Source organism: Hyla sarda, chromosome 1 (assembly GCF_029499605.1).
Source record: "Hyla sarda isolate aHylSar1 chromosome 1, aHylSar1.hap1, whole genome shotgun sequence".
NCBI lineage: Eukaryota > Metazoa > Chordata > Amphibia > Anura > Hylidae > Hyla > Hyla sarda.
This window is the reverse complement of record NC_079189.1, coordinates 7,717,747-7,739,369: the sequence shown is the minus strand read 5'-3', so window position 1 is coordinate 7,739,369 and position 21,623 is coordinate 7,717,747. Positions and strand designations below refer to the sequence as shown.

The 21,623-nt window shown below is 44.0% G+C and overlaps 1 protein-coding gene across 1 annotated transcript; it reads right to left on the bottom strand.

The window, feature by feature from the left end:
• Window positions 1-16,342: 16,342 nt before the first annotated feature.
• On the bottom strand, window positions 16,343-18,806 carry LOC130296151 (uncharacterized). The gene has a single exon (XM_056547436.1). It carries the CDS (start codon window positions 18,266-18,268, stop codon window positions 17,222-17,224), a length of 1,047 nt encoding a protein of 348 aa, XP_056403411.1. The 5' UTR covers window positions 18,269-18,806; the 3' UTR covers window positions 16,343-17,221.
• Between the last annotated feature and the right edge of the window lie 2,817 nt (window positions 18,807-21,623).

Below are 21,623 nucleotides of genomic sequence, written 5' to 3'. Positions count from 1 at the left end.
TTTCACTTGTGGGCCAATTGGAATGATGCAAATACACTTGTCAGAGGTTATCAACAACATCCCTAGCAACCAATAGTAAAGTTGCCCACCCCCTCACTTTTTTCTTCCTCGAATATGTGAATATGCGAATATAACGAATACGCAAAATTCACAAATATTTGTCTATATATTCGCAAAATATCACAAATTCAAATATGGCCAATGTTGCTCATCACTAATTACCAACATGTTCATCAGTAATAGTCAACTGACGTCCTTTACAATAGAAACAAGAATAGGAACCAGCAGTCTGTCTTCTCCAGTTCTCGTAAGGAGGGTCTCACTGGTCTCACTGGTGCATCTGTACATCTCCCATCATCCATGGTCCATAAGAGCTCACAATGTACAGTCATTTTCCTTTCTCACACACAGTGTATCACAGCCATCATCCATAGTCTACAAGATGTCACAATGTAATCTCCCTTTCTCACACAAGGTATCACTCCCATCATCCATGGTCCACAAGAGCTCACAATGTTATCTCCTTGGAAGAACATGGTGGAGGGGACTGGAAGACCACTATGGTTTTCTTTACTATTGTTCATTTTTGATTCCTCCACAGCTCTGAGGACATCTCTCAGGACAGCTCTCAGGACATCTCTAAGGACATCTCTCAGGACAGCTCTCAGGACAACTCTCAGGACATCTCTCAGGACAGTTCTCAGGACAACTCTCAGGACATCTCTCAGGACATCTCTCAGGACAACTCTGAGGACAATTCTCAGGACAATTCTCAGGACAACTCTGAGGACAGCTCTGAGGAGGAGTGACAAAAACGAGAACAAAACAAAAAAAGGTTTTCTAATAGAAAAAGAAGATAAAGTAAAGAAGAATCTTCCAAGCTATATACAGAATATATATATATATATATATATATATATATATATATATATATATATAAACTTTTTGGATTTTCCTTTTGATCTCCATTACATCTTATTTATTTCATTTATGTTAGATGCCTTTGGTTATTATTTGTTATCTTTATTATTGACTCTTACTAATAAATCTCAGAATTTGTCAACAGAATTTTCTGTTGTTTCCTCTTTTGTACATCTAGATTCTGAGGTTCCTCCTCCACAGGCAATTAACATTTTTGGGTTTTAGTCTTTTCCTCCTCACATTTTCAGAGACATAACTCTGACCCAGTGGTCAGGCAGCTCCTCCTCGTATTCTCCAGCCCTCTGGCATGGAGCACATGGTAGGTGTCCACACTGGTGTGGTGCTCTGTGGCGGCCATTATTGTGGTGACGCTTTGTCTATGGAGTGGTGTACCCCTAATCGGGGGCTTGGTCGGGCAGCAGTAGGGCTGCCTGGCCACTGGGTCATTCCCCCTGTGGGCTTGGTGTCGCGGAGGCGGTGGTCGCCACCTGGAGCTACGCCAGTGTCAGGTTAGGGACCCACTCTGACTAGGTGGCCTTGACGTGGCGAGTGGGCTTGTACTTTCAGATCAAATTACAAATGGTGGATGTGCGGCCATGTTTCTCTATTTTTGTTTTTCTTTTATATTTCCATTCACAGACCCATATAAGGGCTTGTTGTTGTTTTTTGCATGACCAATTGTAATTTGTAATGACACCTTTCATTTTACAATAAATTGTAGGTTGTAGGGCGCAAAAGAAAAAAATATTATTTTTGCAAAATTTAAAAAAAAAATGCAATTCTGAAACCTTTGGGGGATTTCTTTTTATTCTTTGGATCAAAACGATTAAAATGATTCCCATTTTTACATGATTTACTATTACTTTGTATTACTTTTAAACTTAAGCTAAACTAAAAGTATGCCTAAAACCACCCTAGTTTGACCCCTATAACTTTCAAATTTTTCCATATATGGGACTCTATAAGAGCTCAAATTATACACAGTGATCTGTGGGAAAAAGGGTCAATTAAAATTTTTATTGGGGGAGGGGCTTATCCAAATTTTTCATGAACTTTTTTTTACCATTTATTTTACAATTATGATGTCCCCATAGGGGACTATCTATAGAAATCCTTTGTTTTGCTGAAACTGTTCAATGCTATACATTTTCTTCTCTGGTCTGATAGAAGGCAGACCAGAGTAGAAGACACTAGGAGAGAGGCAGACACTGGTGAGGGGACCTCCTTCCGCCATCTTTACTGATCTTATCCCAGCGGTTGTCCAAGCCCTTGGGTGATCAGATCAGCCAGTAAAAGCATTGTATTAATTGAATTTCATCATCACTCCTTAACCACTTAAGGACCTAGGGCGTATCGATACGCCTTGACGTCATGGTACTTAAGGACCCAGGGTATATCCATACGCCCGTGGGAATTTCTGTCCCCGCCGCGCGCTGGGCGGGGACCGGACCGGGATGCCTGCTGATATCGTTCAGCAGGCATCCCACGCAAATGCCCAGGGGGGTCATTAGACCCCCCCATGTCGGCGATCGCGGCAGATCGTTGGTGAATTCACACTAACGATCTGCCGCGATTCGGGTCATACGGGTCACGTGTGACCAGCTGACCCGAAGATACAAGGTGATCGGGGGTGTACAATACACCCCCTATCACCCACTGTATCTATGGGGAGGTGGCGATTTTGTCACCCCCCCAGGAGCACTGCTATTGGCTGGACGATCGTCCAGCCAATAGCAGCCGGCGGGGGAGGGGTGAACTGCATCTTCTTGCAGCTCTGCCCGTTAGCTGAGTTCAGTCAGCGGGCAAAGCTTCTCGAAGGTGCCAGGGACCCCCCCCCCTGTGAGAATTGGAGCCCCCTCAGGACCGACGATCCCCCATAGAGCAAGGACAGAAAAAACCCCAGGGCAAGGTAGGAAAAAATAGTATAAAACAGTAAAATAAAAGTAAAAAAAAAAATCCCCCCCCCCTGACCCCCTAATAGGTCCCCAAGGGTCTGCCTGAGATTTTTTAGCTTGACCCGGGCCCTATTAGGGGTTCAGGGCGCTGCATTTGGCCCCCCATTTTTTTTTGGCCGCAGCTTTTTATTTTTGTTCATATAACGGTGTGTGATTTCTAATCACACACCGTTATATATAGTATACACCAAGCACACACACTACATACATGACCGCCACCCATCCCCCAAACACCTAAAGGTCCTGATCTTTGCTGACCGGGAAAGAGCAGGCCGGACTTCCTAAGGAACTGAAGTTATAGGTGCCAGGATCGTCCCAGGCCAACACTTTCCAGTTGAAGTCCCCCACACTGGAAAGAAGGGACGATCCCAGAAAAAATGCAGAGTGTGTAACAGGAGGGGGATTTGGAAGGACACCACCTATCAATGTGACACTTGCCCCGATCATCCGGGCCTCTGCATTAAACACTGCTTCAGGGAGTATCACACTTCCATGCAGTACTAAATTTTCCCTTTTCATTTTAATTTTCCATAATTTGACCCCAATGTACCAAGTCCAGAGTACATTTCAAGTTTTAACCCCATAAAACCACTAAATTGCCCAAAAAACTCTCATAAAAAAAAACTGATAAGACCTCTGGGGGTATTTTTTTCTCTGGGTCATGGGTCACTGAGTCACTATCATCGGGGACTTTTAATGTTGCCTCAAATGCGCAGCGCTCTCTCTCCACCTGAGCGGGTGCGCATTTGAGGAAACAGGTTAGGGATGGCCACACACATCACATTCCCAGAATGATGATTCAGAGCATAGGGTTTGGGGTGGGCATATTTTTTAGTTTTGGCTATGCTCTGGGTCATCATTCTGGGAACATAACCTGTTTTATCCTTTTATGTCCCACTGTACCCCTTGTTAGTTACTAGTGTACCCCATATAATGCCCCTTGAGGGGGGGTCCCACTGTTCTGGCTCCATAGGCAGAAGCTCAAGGCCCCTGACTGCCCTCCTGTTCCTCCGTGACCAGTGTGCACCCGGAGATCCGTTTTACGCACAGATATGAGGTATGTCCTTTTTCCAAAGAAATGTATTTACAAATAAATTTTTTTTTTGCTTTTCTGGCAGTAAATGCGACATGCCCCCCCCCCCCCCATTTCAGCAAAATTAGCAAATGTGACTCCTTCTCTTCTGAGCATTGTAGCGCTCCTACAGTGCATTTGACGTCCACTTATGGGGTACCTCCATACTCAGAAGAGATGGGGTTACAAATTCTGGGGGGTATTTTCTGATATTAACCCTTGCAAAAATGTGAAATTTGGGGGGAAACACACATTTTAGCGAAAAAAAAATATAAATATTTTTTACATATGCAAAAGTCGTGAAACCCCTGTGGGGTATTAAGGCTCACTTTATTCCTTGTTACGTTCCTCAAGGGGTCTAGTTTCCAAAATAGTATGCCATGTGTTTTTTTTTTTGCTGTTCTGGTTCCATAGGGGCTTCCTAAATGCAACATGCTCCCCGAGCAAAATTTGCTCTCAAAAAGCCAAATATGACTCCTTCTCTTCTGAGCATTGTAGTTCGCCCGTAGTGCACTTTAGGTCAACTTATAGGGTACCTCCATAGTCAGAAGAGATGGGGTTACAAATTTATGGGGGTATTTTCTGATATTAACCCTTGCAAAAATGTGAAATTTGGGGGGAAACACACATTTTAGTGAAAAAAATATATATTTTTTTTACATATGCAAAAGTCGTGAAACCCCTGTGGGGTATTAAGGCTCACTTTATTCCTTGTTACGTTCCTCAAGGGGTCTAGTTTCCAAAATGGTATGCCATGTGTTTTTTTTTGCTGTTCTGGCACCATAGGGGCTTCCTAAATGCGACATGCCCCCCGAGCAAAATTTGCTCTCAAAAAGCCAAATATGACTCCTTCTCTTCTGAGCATTGTAGTTCGCCCGTAGTGCACTTCAGGTCAACTTATGGGGTACCTCCATACTCAGAAGAGATGGGGTTACAAATTTTTGGGGGTATTTTCTGCTATTAACCCTTGCAAAAATGTGAAATTTGGGGGGAAACACACATTTTAGCGAAAAAAATATATATTTTTTTTTACATATGCAAAAGTCGTAAAACTCCTGTGGGGTATTAAGGCTCACTTTATTCTAGTCTAGTTTCCAAAATGGTATGCCATGTGTTTTTTTGCTGTTCTGGCACCATAGGGGCTTCCTAAATGTGACATGCCCCCCAAAAACCATTTCAGAAAAACTCACTCTCCAAAATCCCACTGTCGCTCCTTCCCTTATGAGCTCTCTACTGCGCCCGCCGAACACTTTACATACACACATGAGGTATTTCCTTACTCGAGAGAAATTGGGTTACACATTTTAAGAAAATTTCTCTCTTTTTACCCCTTGTAAAAATGCAAAAACTGGGTTTACAAGAACATCCGAGTGTAAAAAAATGAAGATTTTGAATTTTCTCCTTCAACTTGCGGCTATTCCTGTGAAACACCAAAAGGGTTAACAAACCTTTTGAATGTCATTTTGAATACTTTGAGGGGTGCAGTTTTTATAATGGTGTCATTTATGAGGTATTTCTAATAAGAAGGCCCCTCAAATCCACTTCTAAACAGAACTGGTCCCTGAAAAAATCTGATTTAGAAAATTTTGTGAAAAATTGGAAAATTGCTGCGGAACTTTGAAGCCCTCTGATGTCTTTCAAAAGTAAAAACATGACAACTTTATGATGCAAACATAAAGTAGACATGTGGTATTTGTGAATCAATATATCATTTATTTGGAATATTCATTTTCCTTATAAGCAGAGAGCTTTAAAGTAAAAAAAAAATGCAAAATATTCAATTTTTTCATCAAATTTGGGAATTTTTCACCAAGAAAGGATACAAGAATCGACAAAATTTTACCACTAACATAAAGTAGAATATGTCACGAAAAAACTATCTCGGAATCAGAATGAAAGGTAAAAGCATCCCAGGGTTATTAACCCATTAAGGACTCAGGGTTTTTCCGTTTTTGCACTTTCGTTTTTTCCTCCTTACCTTTTAAAAATCATAACCCTTTCAATTTTCCACCTAAAAATCCATATTATGGCTTATTCTTTGCGTCACCAATTCTACTTTTCAGTGACATTAGTCATTTTACCCAAAAATCTACAGCGAAATGGAAAAAAAAATCATTGTGCGACAAAATCGAAAAAAAACGCCATTTTGTAACTTTTGGGGGCTTCCGTTTCTACGCAGTGCATATTTCGGTAAAAATTACACCTTATCATTATTCTGTAGGTCCATATGGTTAAAATGATCCCCTACTTAAATAGGTTTGATTTTGTCGCACTTCTGGAAAAAATCATAACTACATGCAGGAAAATTTATACGTTTAAAAATGTCATCTTCTGACCCCTATAACTTTTTTATTTTTCCACGTACGGGGCGGTATGAGGAATAATTTTTTGCGCCGTGATCTGAAGTTTTTATCGGTATGATTTTTGTTTTGATCGGACTTTTTGATCACTTTTTATTCATTTTTTAATGGTATAAAAAGTGACCAAAATACGCTTTTTGGACTTTGGAATTTTTTTGAGTGTACGCCATTGACCGTACGGCTTAATTAATTATATATTTTTATAGTTCGGACATTTACGCACGCGGCGATACTACATATGTTTATTTTTTATTTTTTTTACACTGTTTTATTTTTTTTATGGGAAAAGGGGGGTGATTCAAACTTTTATTAGGGAAGGGGTTAAATGACATTTATTAACACTTTTTTTAAACATTTTTTTTGCAGTGTTATAGGTCCCATAGGGACCTATAACACTGCACACACTGATCTCTTACATTGATCATTGTTATCCCATAGGGACCTATAACACTGCACACACTGATCTCTCATCCTGATCACAGGCGTGCATTAACACGCCTGTGATCAGCATTATCGGCGCTTGACTGCTCCTGCCTGGATCTCAGGCACGGAGCAGTCATTCGCCGATCGGACACCGAGGAGGCAGGTAAGGGCCCTCCCGGTGTCCGGTCAGCTGTTCGGGACGCCGCGATTTCACCGTGGCGGTCCCGAACAGCCCGACTGAGCAGCCGGGACACTTTCAGTTTCACGATCGGCGATGTGTGGTATTAGCCGCGGGTCCCGGGACTGACGCGATATGATGCGGGATCGCGGCGCAATCCCGCTTCATATCACGGGAGCCGGCGCAGGACGTAAAAATACGTCCTGCGTCGTTAAGGGGTTAATGCTTAAAGTGAAAGTGGGTCCTTAAAGTGGGCCGGGTCCTGAAAGGGTAGCTCCCACCATCCTATTTTTTTTTTGCTAGTTTGCTAGCCTGTTCCCCCCCCCCCCCCCCCCCCCCCCCCGCTACTGCACTAGCCCGTTCCCTCCTCCCCCCGCCCCGCATACCCCGTTCCCTCATTACACTTGCAGTTACTGCAGAGTCCGGCAGTGGGCGTGCAGGGACAGCGGCGGTAACAAAGCGGTGACGGCAATGTGCGGGAGGAGTGGCCGGGGAGCCAATGCGCTCGCTCCCGCCTGTCTGATTGACAGGCAGGGAGCGAGTGCAGCCTAACTGAAAAATGACTGATTGCCACTCCAAAATCAGTCCTTTTTCAGTCACCGGTTTTTAAATGTAAATTAAACCTTTTTAATGAAAAAAAAATAATAATAAAAGTATATTAGAGATATGTTGTAGTACATAAGTACTACAACATATCAAAAAATAAAGTTGGTGACAGTGCCCATTTAAGGTATATTTGGGCTGGGTCCTTAACCCCTTAAGGACACATGACGTTCTCATACGTCTCCATTTCCGAGTCCTTAAGGACACATGACGTATGAGAACGTCATGTGTTTTACCGGCCCCCCGCAACCATCTGGAGCGGAGCCGGTCCCCGATGCCTGCTGAAATCGTTCAGCAGGCATCGGGGCATATCGCCCAGGGGGGTCATTATGACCCCCCATGTCGGCGATGGCCGCAGATCGCTGGACAATTCAGTCCAGCGATCTGCGGCGGATTCCGGGTCAATCGGGTCTCCAGTGACCTGGTGACCCGGAATTATTGGCTGATCGGGGCCGTCAGAGACGGCCCCGATCAGCCAGAGCCAGCAGGGGTGAGGTGGCACTGGTGCCACCTCACGATCGCCCTGATTCGTCGGCCGGATTACCGGCCGACCAATCGGGGCGCCTGCTGCGGGTGTCACTCCCGCAACCCGCTCCGCCCCTCTTCCGGAGGACGTGAGCGGGTGCGGGACGTGCACCCCGGGTGCTGGGGACCCCGATCCCCGGCGCCCCTGTTGGGATCGGGGCCCCAGGAGCAGCGGCGGCGGCGGAGACGACGAGGGACTGACCTGATGCGGCTGGAACGTTGGAGGTGAGTGACAGCCTCCTGCTGTTGCTTAGCAACAGCTCCCAGCATGCAAAAAGGGCATGCTGGGAGCTGTAGTTATGCAACAGCAGGAGGCAGACCACCACAACTCCCAGCATGCCCTTATGGGCATGCTGGGACTTGTAGTTTTGCAACAGCTGGAGGCACATTCTTTCTATGGAAAAGTGTACCTTCAGCTGTTGTGTAACTACAACTCCCAGCTTGCACAATCAGCTAAAGTGCATGCTGGGAGTTGTAGTGGTGCATCTGGTGGTTGCATAACTACAACTCCCAGCATGCCCGTTGGCTGTCGGTGACTGCTGAGAGTTGTAGTTTTGCAACAGCTGAAGGCACACTGAGTTAAGTAGCAAACCAGTGTGTCTCCAGCTGTTGCATAACTACAATCCCCAGCCAAAGTAGTATGCCTCCAGCTGTTGCATAACTACAACACCCAGCATGCCCTTCTGCTGTCCGTACATGCTGGGGGTTGTAGCTTTTGCAACAGCTGAAGGCACACTGGTTGCAAAACACTGAGTTTGTTACCAAACTCGGTGTTTCACAACCAGTGTGCCTCCAGCTGTTGCAAAACTACAACTCCCAGCATGCACTGATAGACCGTACATGCTGGGAGTTGTAGTTTTGCAACAGCTGGATGTTCCCCCCCCCCCCCCCCCCAATGTGAATGTACAGGGTACACTCACATGGGCGGAGGATTACAGTAAGTATCCGGCTGCAAGTTTGAGGAGCGGCAAAATTTCTGCCGCAGCTCAAACTGCCAGTGAGAAACTACTGTGAACCCCCCGTCCGTGTGACTGTACCCTAAAAACACTACACTACACTAACACACAATAAAATAAAAAGTAAAAAACACTACATATACACATACCCCTACACAGCCCCCCTCCCCAATAAAAATGAAAAACGTCTGGTACGCCACTGTTTCCAAAACGGAGCCTCCAGCGGTTGCAAAACTACAACTCCCAGCATGCACTGATAGACCGTACATGCTGGGAGTTGTAGTTTTGCAACAGCTGGATGTTCCCCCCCCCCCCCCCCCCCAATGTGAACGTACAGGGTACACTCACATGGGCGGAGGATTACAGTAAGTATCCGGCTGCAAGTTTGAGCTGCGTCAAATTTTCTGCCGTAGCTCAAACTGCCAGCGAGAAACTACTGTGAACCCCCCGCCCGTGTGACTGTACCCTAAAAACACTACACTACACTACCACAAAATAAAATAAAAAATAAAAAACACTACATATACACATACCCCTATACAACCCCCCTCCCCAATAAAAATTAAAAACGTCTGGTACGCCACTGTTTCCAAAACGGAGCCTCCAGCTGTTGCAAAACAACTACTCCCAGTATTGCCAGATAGCCGTTGACTGTCCAGGCATGCTGGGAGTTTTACAACAGCTGGAGGCACCCTGTTTGGGAATCACTGGCGTAGAATACCCCTATGTCCACCCCTATGCAAGTCCCTAATTTAGGCCTCAAATGCGCATGGCGCTCTCACTTTGGAGCCCTGTCGTATTTCAAGGCAACAGTTTAGGGCCACATATGGGGTATCGCCGTACTCGGGAGAAATTGGGCTTCAAATTTTGGGGGGTATTTTCTGCTATTACCCTTTTAAAAAATGTAAAATTTTTGGGAAAACAAGCATTTTAGGTAAAAAAATAATATTTTTTTTACATATGCAAAAGTCGTGAAACACCTGTAGGGTATTAAGGTTCAAATTACCCCTTGTTACGTTCCCCGAGGGGTCTAGTTTCCAAAATGGTACGCCATGTGTTTTTTTTTTGCTGTCCTGGCACCATAGGGGCTTCCTAAATGCGGCATGCCCCCAGAGCAAAATTTGCTTTCAAAAAGCCAAATGTTACTCCTTCTCTTCTGAGACCTGTAGTGCGCCAGCAGAGCACTTTTCACCCCCATATGGGGTGTTTTCTGAATCGGGAGAAATTGGGCTTCAAATTTTGGGGGGTATTTTCTGCTATTACCCTTTTTAAAAATGTAAAATTTTTGGGAAACCAAGCATTTTAGGTAAAAAAAATATATATTTTTTTACATATGCAAAAGTTGTGAAACACCTGTAGGGCATTAAGGTTCATGTTACCCCTTGTTACGTTCCCCGAGGGGTCTAGTTTCCAAAATGGTATGCCATGTGGTTTTTTTTTGCTGTTCTGGCACCATAGGGGCTTCCTAAATGCGGCATGCCCCCAGAGCAAAATTTGCTTTCAAAAAGCCAAATGTGACTCCTTCTCTTCTGAGACCTGTAGTGCGCCAGCAGAGAACTTTTCACCCCCATGCAAGGTGTTTTCTGTATCGGGAGAAATTGGGCTTCAAATTTTGGGGGGTATTTTCTGCTATTACCCTTTTTAAAAATGTAAAATTTTTGGGAAACCAAGCATTTTAGGTAAAAAAAATATATATTTTTTTTACATATGCAAAAGTCGTGAATCACCTGTAGGGTATTAAGGTTCACTTTACCCCTTGTTACGTTCCCTGAGGGGTCTAGTTTCCAAAATGGTATGCCATGTGTTTTTTTTTGCTGTCCTGGCACCATAGGGGCTTCCTAAATGCGGCATGCCCCCCAAAAACCATTTGTCGCTCCTTCCCTTCTGAGCCCTCTACTGCGCCCGCCGAACAATTAACATAGACATATGAGGTATGTGCTTACTCGAGAGAAATTGGGTTTCAAATACAAGTAAAAATTTTCTCCTTTTTATCCCTTGCAAAAATTCAAAAATTGGGTCTACAAGAACATGCGAGTGTAAAAAATGAAGATTTTGAATTTTCTCCTTCACTTTGCTACTATTCCTGTGAAACACCTAAAGGGTTAATACACTTACTGAATGTTTTTTTGAATACTTTAGGGGGTGTAGTTTTTATAATGGGGTCATTTATGGGGTATTTCTAATATGAAGACCCTTCAAATCCACTTCAAAACTGAACTGATCCCTGAAAAATAGTGAGTTTGAAAATTTTGTGAAAAATTTCAAAATTGCTGCTGAACTTTGAAGCCCTATGGTGTCTTCCAAAAGTAAAAACTCATAAATTTTATGATGCAAACATAAAGTAGACATATTGTATATGTGAACCCAAAAAAAATATATTTTGAATATCCATTTTCCTTACAAGCAGAGAGCTTCAAAGTTTTTTTTCATCAAATTTTGGGATTTTTCACCAAGAAAGGATGCAAGTTACCATAAAATTTTACCACTAAGTTAAAGTAGAATATGTCACGAAAAAACAATCTCGGAATCAGAATGATAACTAAAACCATCCCAGAGTTATTAATGTTTAAAGTGACAGTGGTCAGAATTGCAAAAAACGCTCCGGTCCTTAAGGTATAAAATGGCTCGGTCCTTAAGGGGTTAAGGGGTTAAAGGGGTACTCCAGTGGAAAACTTTCTTTTTCAAATCAACTGGTGCCAGAAAGTTAAACAGATTTGTAAAATACTTCTATTTAAAAATCTTAATCCTTCCAGTACTTATCAGGTGCTGTATACTCCACAGGAAGTTCTTTTTTTATTTTATTATTATTATTTATTTTCTGTCTGACCACAGTGCTCTCTGCTGCCACCTCTGTCCATGTCAGGAACTGTCCAGAGCAGGAGAAAATTCCCTTCTGCTCCACGGGAGGTTTCTGTCCTCCCTGAGCTCGCCTTAGGACACCTGCGATACGGTTTGACAGTTCCTGACAGTTCCTGTTACCTGATTGACAGAGGTGGCAGCAGAGAGCACTTATGTCAGACAGAAAAGAAATTCAAAAAGAAAAGAATTTCCTCTGGAGCATACAGCAGCTGATATGTACTGGAAGGATTAAGATTTTTAAATAGAAGTAATTTACAAATCAACATAACTTTCTGGCACCAGTTTATAAAAAAAAAAAAAAAAAAAGGTTTTCCACTGGAGTACCCCTTTAAGAATGGAATAAACCCATAACCTTTTGTCATAAATTCTCAGGTTCAGGAGACAAATGATAAAATAATGACTCAGTGGTATCAGGTCCCAATGGTATTACACAAAAGTGATCCTGCAGTCCCTGACTCCTGCTGGAGATGTGGTGGGGACCTGGATCTTTGTCTCATATTTGGTGGAGCTGCCCTTCAATTTAAAGGGGTACCCCGCTACTCAGCGTTCAGAACAAGCTGTTCCGAACGCTGGAGTCGGCGCCAGGAGCTAGTGACATCATAGCCCCACCCCCTCATGACGTCTCACCCCACCCCCTCAATGCAAGTCTATGGGAGGGGGCGTGACGGCTGTCACGCCCCCTCCCATAGACTTGCATTGAGGGGGCGGACATGACATAATGAAGGGGCTGGGCTATGGCATCACAAGCTCCCGGCACAGACTCCAGCGATTGGAACAGGTAGTGGATAGACAGCTGATACCACGGCTGTGGAAAAATACTAACTCTCCCTCCATTGGCGATTAATTTTCTAAAATTATCTATATTCATCGCTCGGAGGAACTCCTTGCTGAATCTCATAAACGTTTAGTTCAACATTAATTTTTGTTTTTCCCGTGGACGTAGTTTTCCCTCGATGATGAATATACAGGAACCTGTATTCTTCCTAGGCTGCGGCTTTCTTTTTTTTTCCCTATTTCTTTTTCTCTGCTCTTCTTCCTCTCACTTTGATTTTAGCATTTCTTATTGTGCCCCTTGGGATGATCTCACTAGTGCACTCTTGATAATGGTCATGTGCTTTTTCTTTATTAACCCCTTATGGACACAGGGTTTTTTCATTTTTGCACTTAAATTTTTTCCTCCTCACCTTCTAAAAAATCATAACGCTTTTCATTTTCCCCCTGCAGACTCCTATGGGGCTTGTTTTTTTTGCGCCACCAATTGTTCTTTGTAATGATATCCATTATTTCACCACAAAATCTATGGCGAACCCAAAAAAAAATTATTTGTGGGGCAAAATAGAAAGAAAATGCCATTGTGTAAATTTTGGGGGCTTCCGATTCTACGCGGTGCACTTTTTGGTAGCAATGACACCTCATTTTAATTCTGTAGGTCCATATGATTAAAATGATACCAGACTTAAATAGGTTTTTGTTTTACTTTTTTTTTTTAATTTTAACTTTTTATATGAAAATTAGTATGTTTAAAAATATCCTCTTCTGACCCCTATAACTTTTTTATTTTTCCGCATACAGGGATGTGTGAGGGCTCCTATTTTGCGCCATGGTCTGTAGTTTTTATCGATAACATTTTTGTTTTGATTGGTCTTTTTGATCACTTTTATACATTTTTTAGGGTATACAAAGTGACGTTATTCTGTCCGTCCGGTCCAATTAACAATATATTTTTATAGTTCGTACATTTACGCTCACAGTGAAACCACATATGTTTATGCTTATCTTTCTTTACATATTTATTATAGTTATAGTTATTTTTTATGGAAAAAAGAGGGCGATTCAAACTATTATTAGGGAAGGGGTTAAATCACATTTATGAACTATTTTTTTTTACACTATTTTTGACTACTGAGAACTTTGCCTATGTATGTTCTTATGTTGGAACCATTGTTTTTGTGGTTGTATTTCCCCTCCCCCTTCTTTTTGGTTTCTGTACCCCGTTTCCCTTATTTATATTCTTTTTGAAAACTTTTTAAGAAAAGCATTGCATTGCCGCCGATGCTGTGATCAGTATTGATCACGGGATCTAAGGGGTTAATGGTGGTACCTGCCGTGTTAATGGCCGGTACCTGCCGTGCATGAAGCGAACGCAGCTCCTGAGCTCGCTTCATGTACAGGACGTAAAAGTACCTGCGCATCAGGACATACATTTACGTCCGATGTCCTTAAGGGGTTAATCATGCTAAGGGTGGTCCGATGAGTCTCACAAGTGGGATCGCTGAAGCCCGCCATTATCCATGAGGTCCCGGCTGCTGTTACCAGTTTGGTCCAGTTACTGTGGTTGCGGAACCTCGTGATGTACATGTACCTCTTTGTACCAGGACTAGTGTCCCCTAGGGGGTAAATACTAAGGAATAAGGAAACGTGTGTCTGTTTGAGGTGAAGGTCTTGATCCTGGGCTACAACTTTAGGTATGAATTTACTTGCTTGTGAATAACTTTAGTGTTAAAGGGGTACTCCGGCGCTAAGACATCTTATCCCCTATCCCCGTGATCTTGCACGCAGCACCACGTTACAATCAGTCCCCGGAGCATGTTTGCTCTGGGTCTGATGACTGGCGATCACGGGGCTGGAGCATTGGGACATCATGGTCCCGCCTCCATGTGACGTCACGCTCCACCCCCTCAATCCAAGCCTATGGGAGGGGGCGTGACAGCTGACTGCAGTATGACTGTCGATCACGGGGCCGGAGCATTGTGACGTCACGGCCCCGCCCCCGTGTGACGTCACGTGCCGCCTGCTCAATGCAAGCCTATCGGAGGGGGCGTAAAAGCTGCCACGCCCCCTCCCATAGGCTTGCATTGAGGGGGCGGAGCGTGATGTTACACGGGGGGGGGGGGGACCATGATGTCCCAATGCTCCGGCCTCGTGATCGCCAGTCATCAGACCCGGAGCAAACATACTCCGGGGACTACCAAGCATATGGAGAAGGAAAAATTTCGGCACTGCCGCACTCACGGTACTGCTGGAGTATTCTGGATCACTGCACCGTCAGGTCCGAATGCCACTAATCCGGTGCTCAGTCCGCCATAAGCATAAGCGTTGTATAACTTGAAAGAAGAAATCGCAGACGGCACTCACGGAACAGCAAGAAGTTTTATTCGGGATCGCTGGTCCACGCAACAAGAACGCCAGGTAAGTCGACCGGTTTCGCGCTACGCAGAGCGCTTACACGTGACCTCGCAGGGTGCTACGTGCAAGGTCATGGGGATCCCCAGCAGCGGGACCCCAGCGATCAGGCATCTTATATTCATGAGACCTGCTACCACCCTATTTACAGGCCGGGAAGAGGTCCACAGTTTGGAGACCAATGAACTATGGGATATTTTGGCAAGAGAACCTCACTGATCTGCAGCGCAGGTCATAGCCACCATGTAAGGACAAAGCAGTGTCAGCAGGGGTCAAGTCCAGGGAAAAAAGGTGTGGGAACTTACCCAATATTTCCACTCAAGGGCAGGTCTTACTAACCGGAACGGCATTCCTGCTGTGGAAAAAGTGCAGGAACTCGGTTCCCACACATTCCTGCAGGACTTGAGCCCTGGCTATAACTTATACTTCATGTTTTGGCAATTGATGCAGCTTCATCTTATCTAATTGTCCTACAGCCAGATGACATTTTATATGGACCTTGACCCCCCCCCCCCCCCTTCCTCACGTTGTCTCTTTTATATTTATGAATATTACACTTGTTTTGTTATATTTGCAGACAGGAGACTGAGGTATTTTTGAGGGATAAGCTTTGTTTATACCTTGGTCTTTATATGGTTAGTACTGTCTGATATAGAAGGTGTGTAACTGCTTGTTGGGGGTGTCCACCTAAATCCCTGTGGTCCCTTACCCTTGATATCTCTTTGTGCTCAGAAGGCCGATCCTGAGCCCCTGCTATCTGGCATTTGGGGTACATATCTGCTGCTCATCCAGTGTATGGGTGTGGTGTTCATTTTGAACATCTCTGAAAGATTAAAGGGGTACTACCGTGCTGACAACTTATCCCCTATCTAAAGGATAGGGGATAAGTTGCCTGATGGCGCGGGGTCCCGTCGCTGGGGACCCCCACGATCTCGCATGCAGCACCCCGCTCTCATCAGGCCCCGGAGCGAACATCAGCTCCGGGTCTGATGACTGCCGATCACGGTGCCTGAGTATAGTGATGTCACCGCTCCGCCCCCTCAATGTAAGTCTATGGCAGGGGGCGAAACAGCTGTCACACGGGGGGCGGAGCTGTGACATCACGATCACCGGCCCCATCATCAGTCCCGGAGCAGATGTTTGCTCCGGGGCCTGATGAGAGCGGGGTGCTGCGTGCGAGATCACGGGGGTCCCCAGCAGCAGGACCCCTCGCGATCAGGCAACTTATCCCCTATCCTTTAGATAGGGGATAAGTTGTCAGCACGGTAGTACCCCTTTAATGAAACTGACACAAAGCTAACTTGGAACTAACTTTTTATTGCTTAAAGGAAAACAAACGTGCATAACACAACACACAGTTAGGTAAAGTATAGCACAAAATCAGGCAAATACAATGTGTAATTAGATCTTTCTCACCAACCCACAATCACACCTGCCCACCCTTATCTTCACCCTAGTAACCATTGGGTGCCTTCAGTTGGTACACATTGAATAGATGGAGCCCATGGTTGGGAAACACAACTATTGATTATTTTCATGATTTTCACAGGATTATAAAAACAACACAAAACCAGGAGAATAGAAATAAAATAAAGCTGAGACTAAAGTGAAGTGAGGAAATAAGTATAACTGTATACAGCACTTCACCTAGTGGTTACTATAATAGATATTATATATGTATACATTATCTTGTCTATTATTATATATATTCTATGTCTATATTTAGTGTTGAGTGTGAATATTCGAAATGCTAATTTTTACCACAAATATCTGCACTTCGCGATTTCGCGAATATTTAGAATATAGTGATATATATTCGTAATGACAAATATTTTTTTTACGCTAATTTTTATGCAACTATCGGCACTTCCAGACTGGACACTGATCCCTCCCTTCATTTAGGTGAGATATAATTGCGCGTGCGCACAATGCGAATTTCATTACGAATTTTCGCATGAAAAAAAATAAGAACGAATATAGCGAATATGCGAATTTCGTGAACATAGGACGAATATTCATCCATATATTCACAAAATATTGCAAATTCGAATATGGCCCCTGCCGCTCATCACTATAGATATTTTATTTGTATATATTATATATATGTTGTCTATTTTAAGTCTACCAATAACTAACCATTTTATACTAAAATAGACAAAAACATTACGTTATTGAGTAATATATGATCAGTCATCTGCTCCTCCGTATCGCTTCTTCATGTCTCTGATAATATTTTCTGCTTCAGGTTTTTCCAGTTTTTCATCTTTCATAAATGGCTTCAGAGCATTACAGGCGGACAGGTTATCAATGAGCTTCTGCCCAGGAATCTCTAACTCACGACCATCGGGGATATGGAAAGCAAAGACCAGATGGTTCCACACACATGCAACTCCATGGCAACAGTGCCCCCGGTCGGTAAACCAGCCACAATGTGGTTCGCAGTGACCTGCTATGATGTGACCTTCTTTACATAACACTTTCAGATCAGCTGAAGTGGATTCAGGTCTCCAGTACAGAGTTTCCCCCATCCAGTAGACACAGGGAAGAGGTTCTTCTTCTTCTCTGGTCTGGAGAATACGAACCCTTGGGAGGTCCATAAAACGAGCTTCATCAGGACAATGGACGACCACATAGTGAACAATCTCCTGCTTGTAGAGATCAGTGCCCAATATACTGAGCTGTGGCTCCTCTTTATTACAGAATTGGGATTTATACAGAGACAGGAGGTCAGAGAACGGGAGGGAGAAGGTAAAGTTCCCGTAGCGAGAAGCTTCTTTATCAAACGCTGGAGAGTTGGCGAATTGTCGTGTTATTTCTCCCCTGTATTCTTCTGCCTCCTCTGGAGGAACATTTCCATGGACATAAGTGTAAACGTCTTCTCGAGCCTTCTCTATGTCACTGGAAGGAATATCCGCACCCCAGAAGGAAAGGTCCATAAATTCTTCTCTATCATGTTGTCTTCCTATGAAGGATTGTGAGGCTAGAATGTCCTCTGTTGCCGTCCAGGTGGTGGTGTGCCGGAGACGAGTGACAGGGAACTCTACTGGAAGACGGAGGAATAAATCAGATCTGACTCCCTCTATGCTGAACTTCATTTTCTGTCCTGCATAATTTAACCGTCTGTTCTCCGACCTGGGATATATCTGATTTATTGATAAGAGTTCATTTGCCTTGAAATATCCCAAAGATGATTTTAACCCTCTAATTTCCACTAGATCTGTGCTCTCAGCCATTGGAGCTGCCGTCCTCTCCTCTGTTCAGGGTGTAATGTCCTATGACAGATAAGAGACTGAACTATGAGAAATACATGTGGGCGTCTACAGTAATGTGAGAGTGGCCCTGTGGGAGCCCGGGATTCAGAGAGCTCACAGAGCACAATATAACAACAAAAACTCCAGGGTAATAGAAATCACAACAACTCAGAAACTGCCTCGACGTGTCAGTAAAAATATCAGCTCCATAAGAACTCAAGCTGACAATCCCTTAGCCAGACATATTAAAGCCCAACATGGCAACAATTGTGACGCACTCACAGTCTGGGGTATAAGACAAATGAAATTGCGCCCCCGTAAGGCAGATATCGATAGTATTCTTCTGAGAGAAGACGCTAGGTGGATCTACCGATTAAATTGTAGGAGCCCATTAGGTTTAAATGAAGGGCTCTATTTTTCCGCATTTTTGGATTGATTATACTCAGAATACACTAGGGTCCCCTAATATGTGTGTATGATCCTACGCAAGTAGCAAATATAAACATGAAAAACAAAGCGTTTACAGATCATTCTTTTCAAAAAATATCAAGATTTAATAACATAAATGCACAGAAGACATACATGTAAAATCATTTAAAATGTATACAGATATATGTAAGCCGAGAAAAAACTCAGCAACCACAGAGGCAAAAGAAGGCGGAGAGTCTGGTGGGTATAAATTGCTATAGTCAGTATGGCTAAGATATGAAGTGAAAGGGAACACCATAAAAAAATACCCAAAATATAAACTATAATAATAGGGGAAGGAGCAACACAAAAGACCCCTAAGCAATAACAGATGGATATTACTGAACCGTAAGGGTGTCCTAGTAGTTAATAGTAGAATGCCATAGCAGAAAGCAACAACCCAAACATAAATGAAAGTATATAGATATGATTACCAAGTGGACAAAGTGAAAGTGTATGCCAGACCTCTAGCCGGCATCCCGGCACATCGCCCCCCCCCCCCAATGTCGGTGATCGCAGAAAATTGCATGTCAATTCAGACATGCAATTTTCTCCTATTCTGGGCTGATTGGGTCTCTGGTGACCCGATCGCCCAGAAAATAGGGATGATCGGAGCTGTCAGTGACAGTCTCGATCATCCTGAGGGATAGGAGCGAGATTGCAGCGCTGTGATCTCCTCCTATCCCCTGCCATTGGTAAGAAATGAATTCTGACCAATGGCAGCGCACGACAGGGAGTTGCCATGGAAACCCCCCGCTCTGCCCACCCCTGGATGTCGGGCAGAACGGGGGGAGAAGATGGAGGCCGGTACCTGGGGGAGAAGATGGCGTGGGTACCTCTGATCACCGGAGACATCCAGCGGAGATCACGGCGCAGGTATGGAGGCAACGGTGGGTGGGGGGTGGGGGGGGGGGGATAGAAAGGTGGCAGTAAAGCGATCTTTACTGCGGCCTTCCCAGTGGTTGCCAAACTGCAACTCTCAGCATGCCCAGACGACCAAGGGCTGTCAGGGCATGCTGGGAGTTGTAGTTTTGCAACATCTGGAGGGTCACAGTTTGGTGACCGCTGTTACAGTGGTGCCCAAACGGTAGCCCTCCAGATGTTGCCAAACCACAACTCTCAGCATGCCTAGACTGCCCAGGCATGCTGGGAGTTGTAGTTCTGTAACATCTGTCCCTTCAGATTTTGCAATTTTCATGAAAATTTTGAAAATTGCTGCTCTACTTTGAAGCCCTCAAATTTTTTCAAAAAGTAAAAATATGTCCATTTTATGATCCCAACATAAAGTGGACATATTGGGGGATATTTATCAAAGCTGTCTATGTCCCGTATCAATATAGACCAAACTACAGAGGGTTAGACCGGTCTATTGTGCGCCTAATTTATAAAAAGTTGCACGGCTCTTGATAAATTCTGCTCACTGACTTTAGGATCTATGCTTTAGACTTTATTTAAACCTGCTCCAGTACGGTCTGACATTTCGGCGTACTTTCAGTCGATGCGAATTGTCACTGAAAAGTCACTTTTGATAAATTCAGCACCAATGCATTTTTCCGTCTAAAATAGACTAGAATGCATCATGTTCTAAAAATCCTCAAAAGCAAAAGTCGCAGAAAAGTTGCACATACTTAGACTTCGACTTTCTGTGCGACAAATTTAGATGGGAAAAAACAGTCTAAATCCTTTGATAAATATACCCCAATGTATTTGTGAATCAATATAAAATTTATTTGGAATATCAATTTTCCTTACAAGCAGAGAGCTTCAAAGTTAGAAAAATGCTAAATTTTCATGAAATTGGTGATTTTTTGCCAAGAAAGGATGCAAGTAACAACGAAAATTTACCACCAAAATAAAGTAGAATATGTCACGAAAAAACAATCTCAGAATCAGAATAATCGGTAAAAGCATCCCAGAGTTATTAATGCTTAAAGTGATGGTCAGAATTGTGAAAAAGGGCTCAGTCCTTAAGGGGTTAAGGCTACTTCCGGGGCGTTCACACAACGTTTCACCACTTAAGGCTTCTTCTGGGGCGTTCACACAACGTTTCACCACTTAAGGCTTCTTCCGGGGCGTTCACGCAGTATATACCGACTGGTGGCTGCAGTAATTTAGGTTTGAGGCCTCCAATGCTCTGGACACAGACACTGGAACACTGGACTGCACTGGACCTCAGCAGGAGATAAGCGATTTCAGCCCCTCCCCCTATTGTATAGGGGCCGTGCAAGGAGCCCATAGGTCACTTGGGGGGTCACCTGGTCACTGGAGGGCAGAAGGACAGTACGGGGCCACATCCTGTACTGGGACATGACAGGTGTCACAGAAAGAAAGCCGTTCACTGCGGCCTTTTGGTCATTAGATCGGTCAGCCTGGTCCCAGCCGGAGTGGTTGCTGTGCAAAACTGTGCAGCTAGGAAACCACCCCCAGTAAGTGCCCGCTGCATTCACCAGCACAGAAAGCCATATATGCCAGCGGAAAGCCGCCACATAAATGCTGCACGTGCTGTACGCTGCAACTATGCAAATATATCTAGCACAGCCTGCAGCCTGTTCACACCTATTGTGAAAACATTCATTTCGGCTGGGATTACACTTGGCATGTTTGTCATAAAAAACACCATGCTCGCTGCGGGCACATGTTAGGTTGGAATCAATAGGGTAATATGAAACACCAGACACTAATGGGGTCTTCAACCTTTTATGGTGTTTTTCAAATCTGTGGGATGCCTAGAGAAAAAAAAGCCCCCCAAAAATCTGCCTATAATAATAATACATATAGGGGGAGATGTATGAAAATCTGCCCAGAGGAAAGTTGACCAGTTGCCCATAGCAACCAATCAGATCGCTTCTTTCACTTTTCAGAGGCCTTT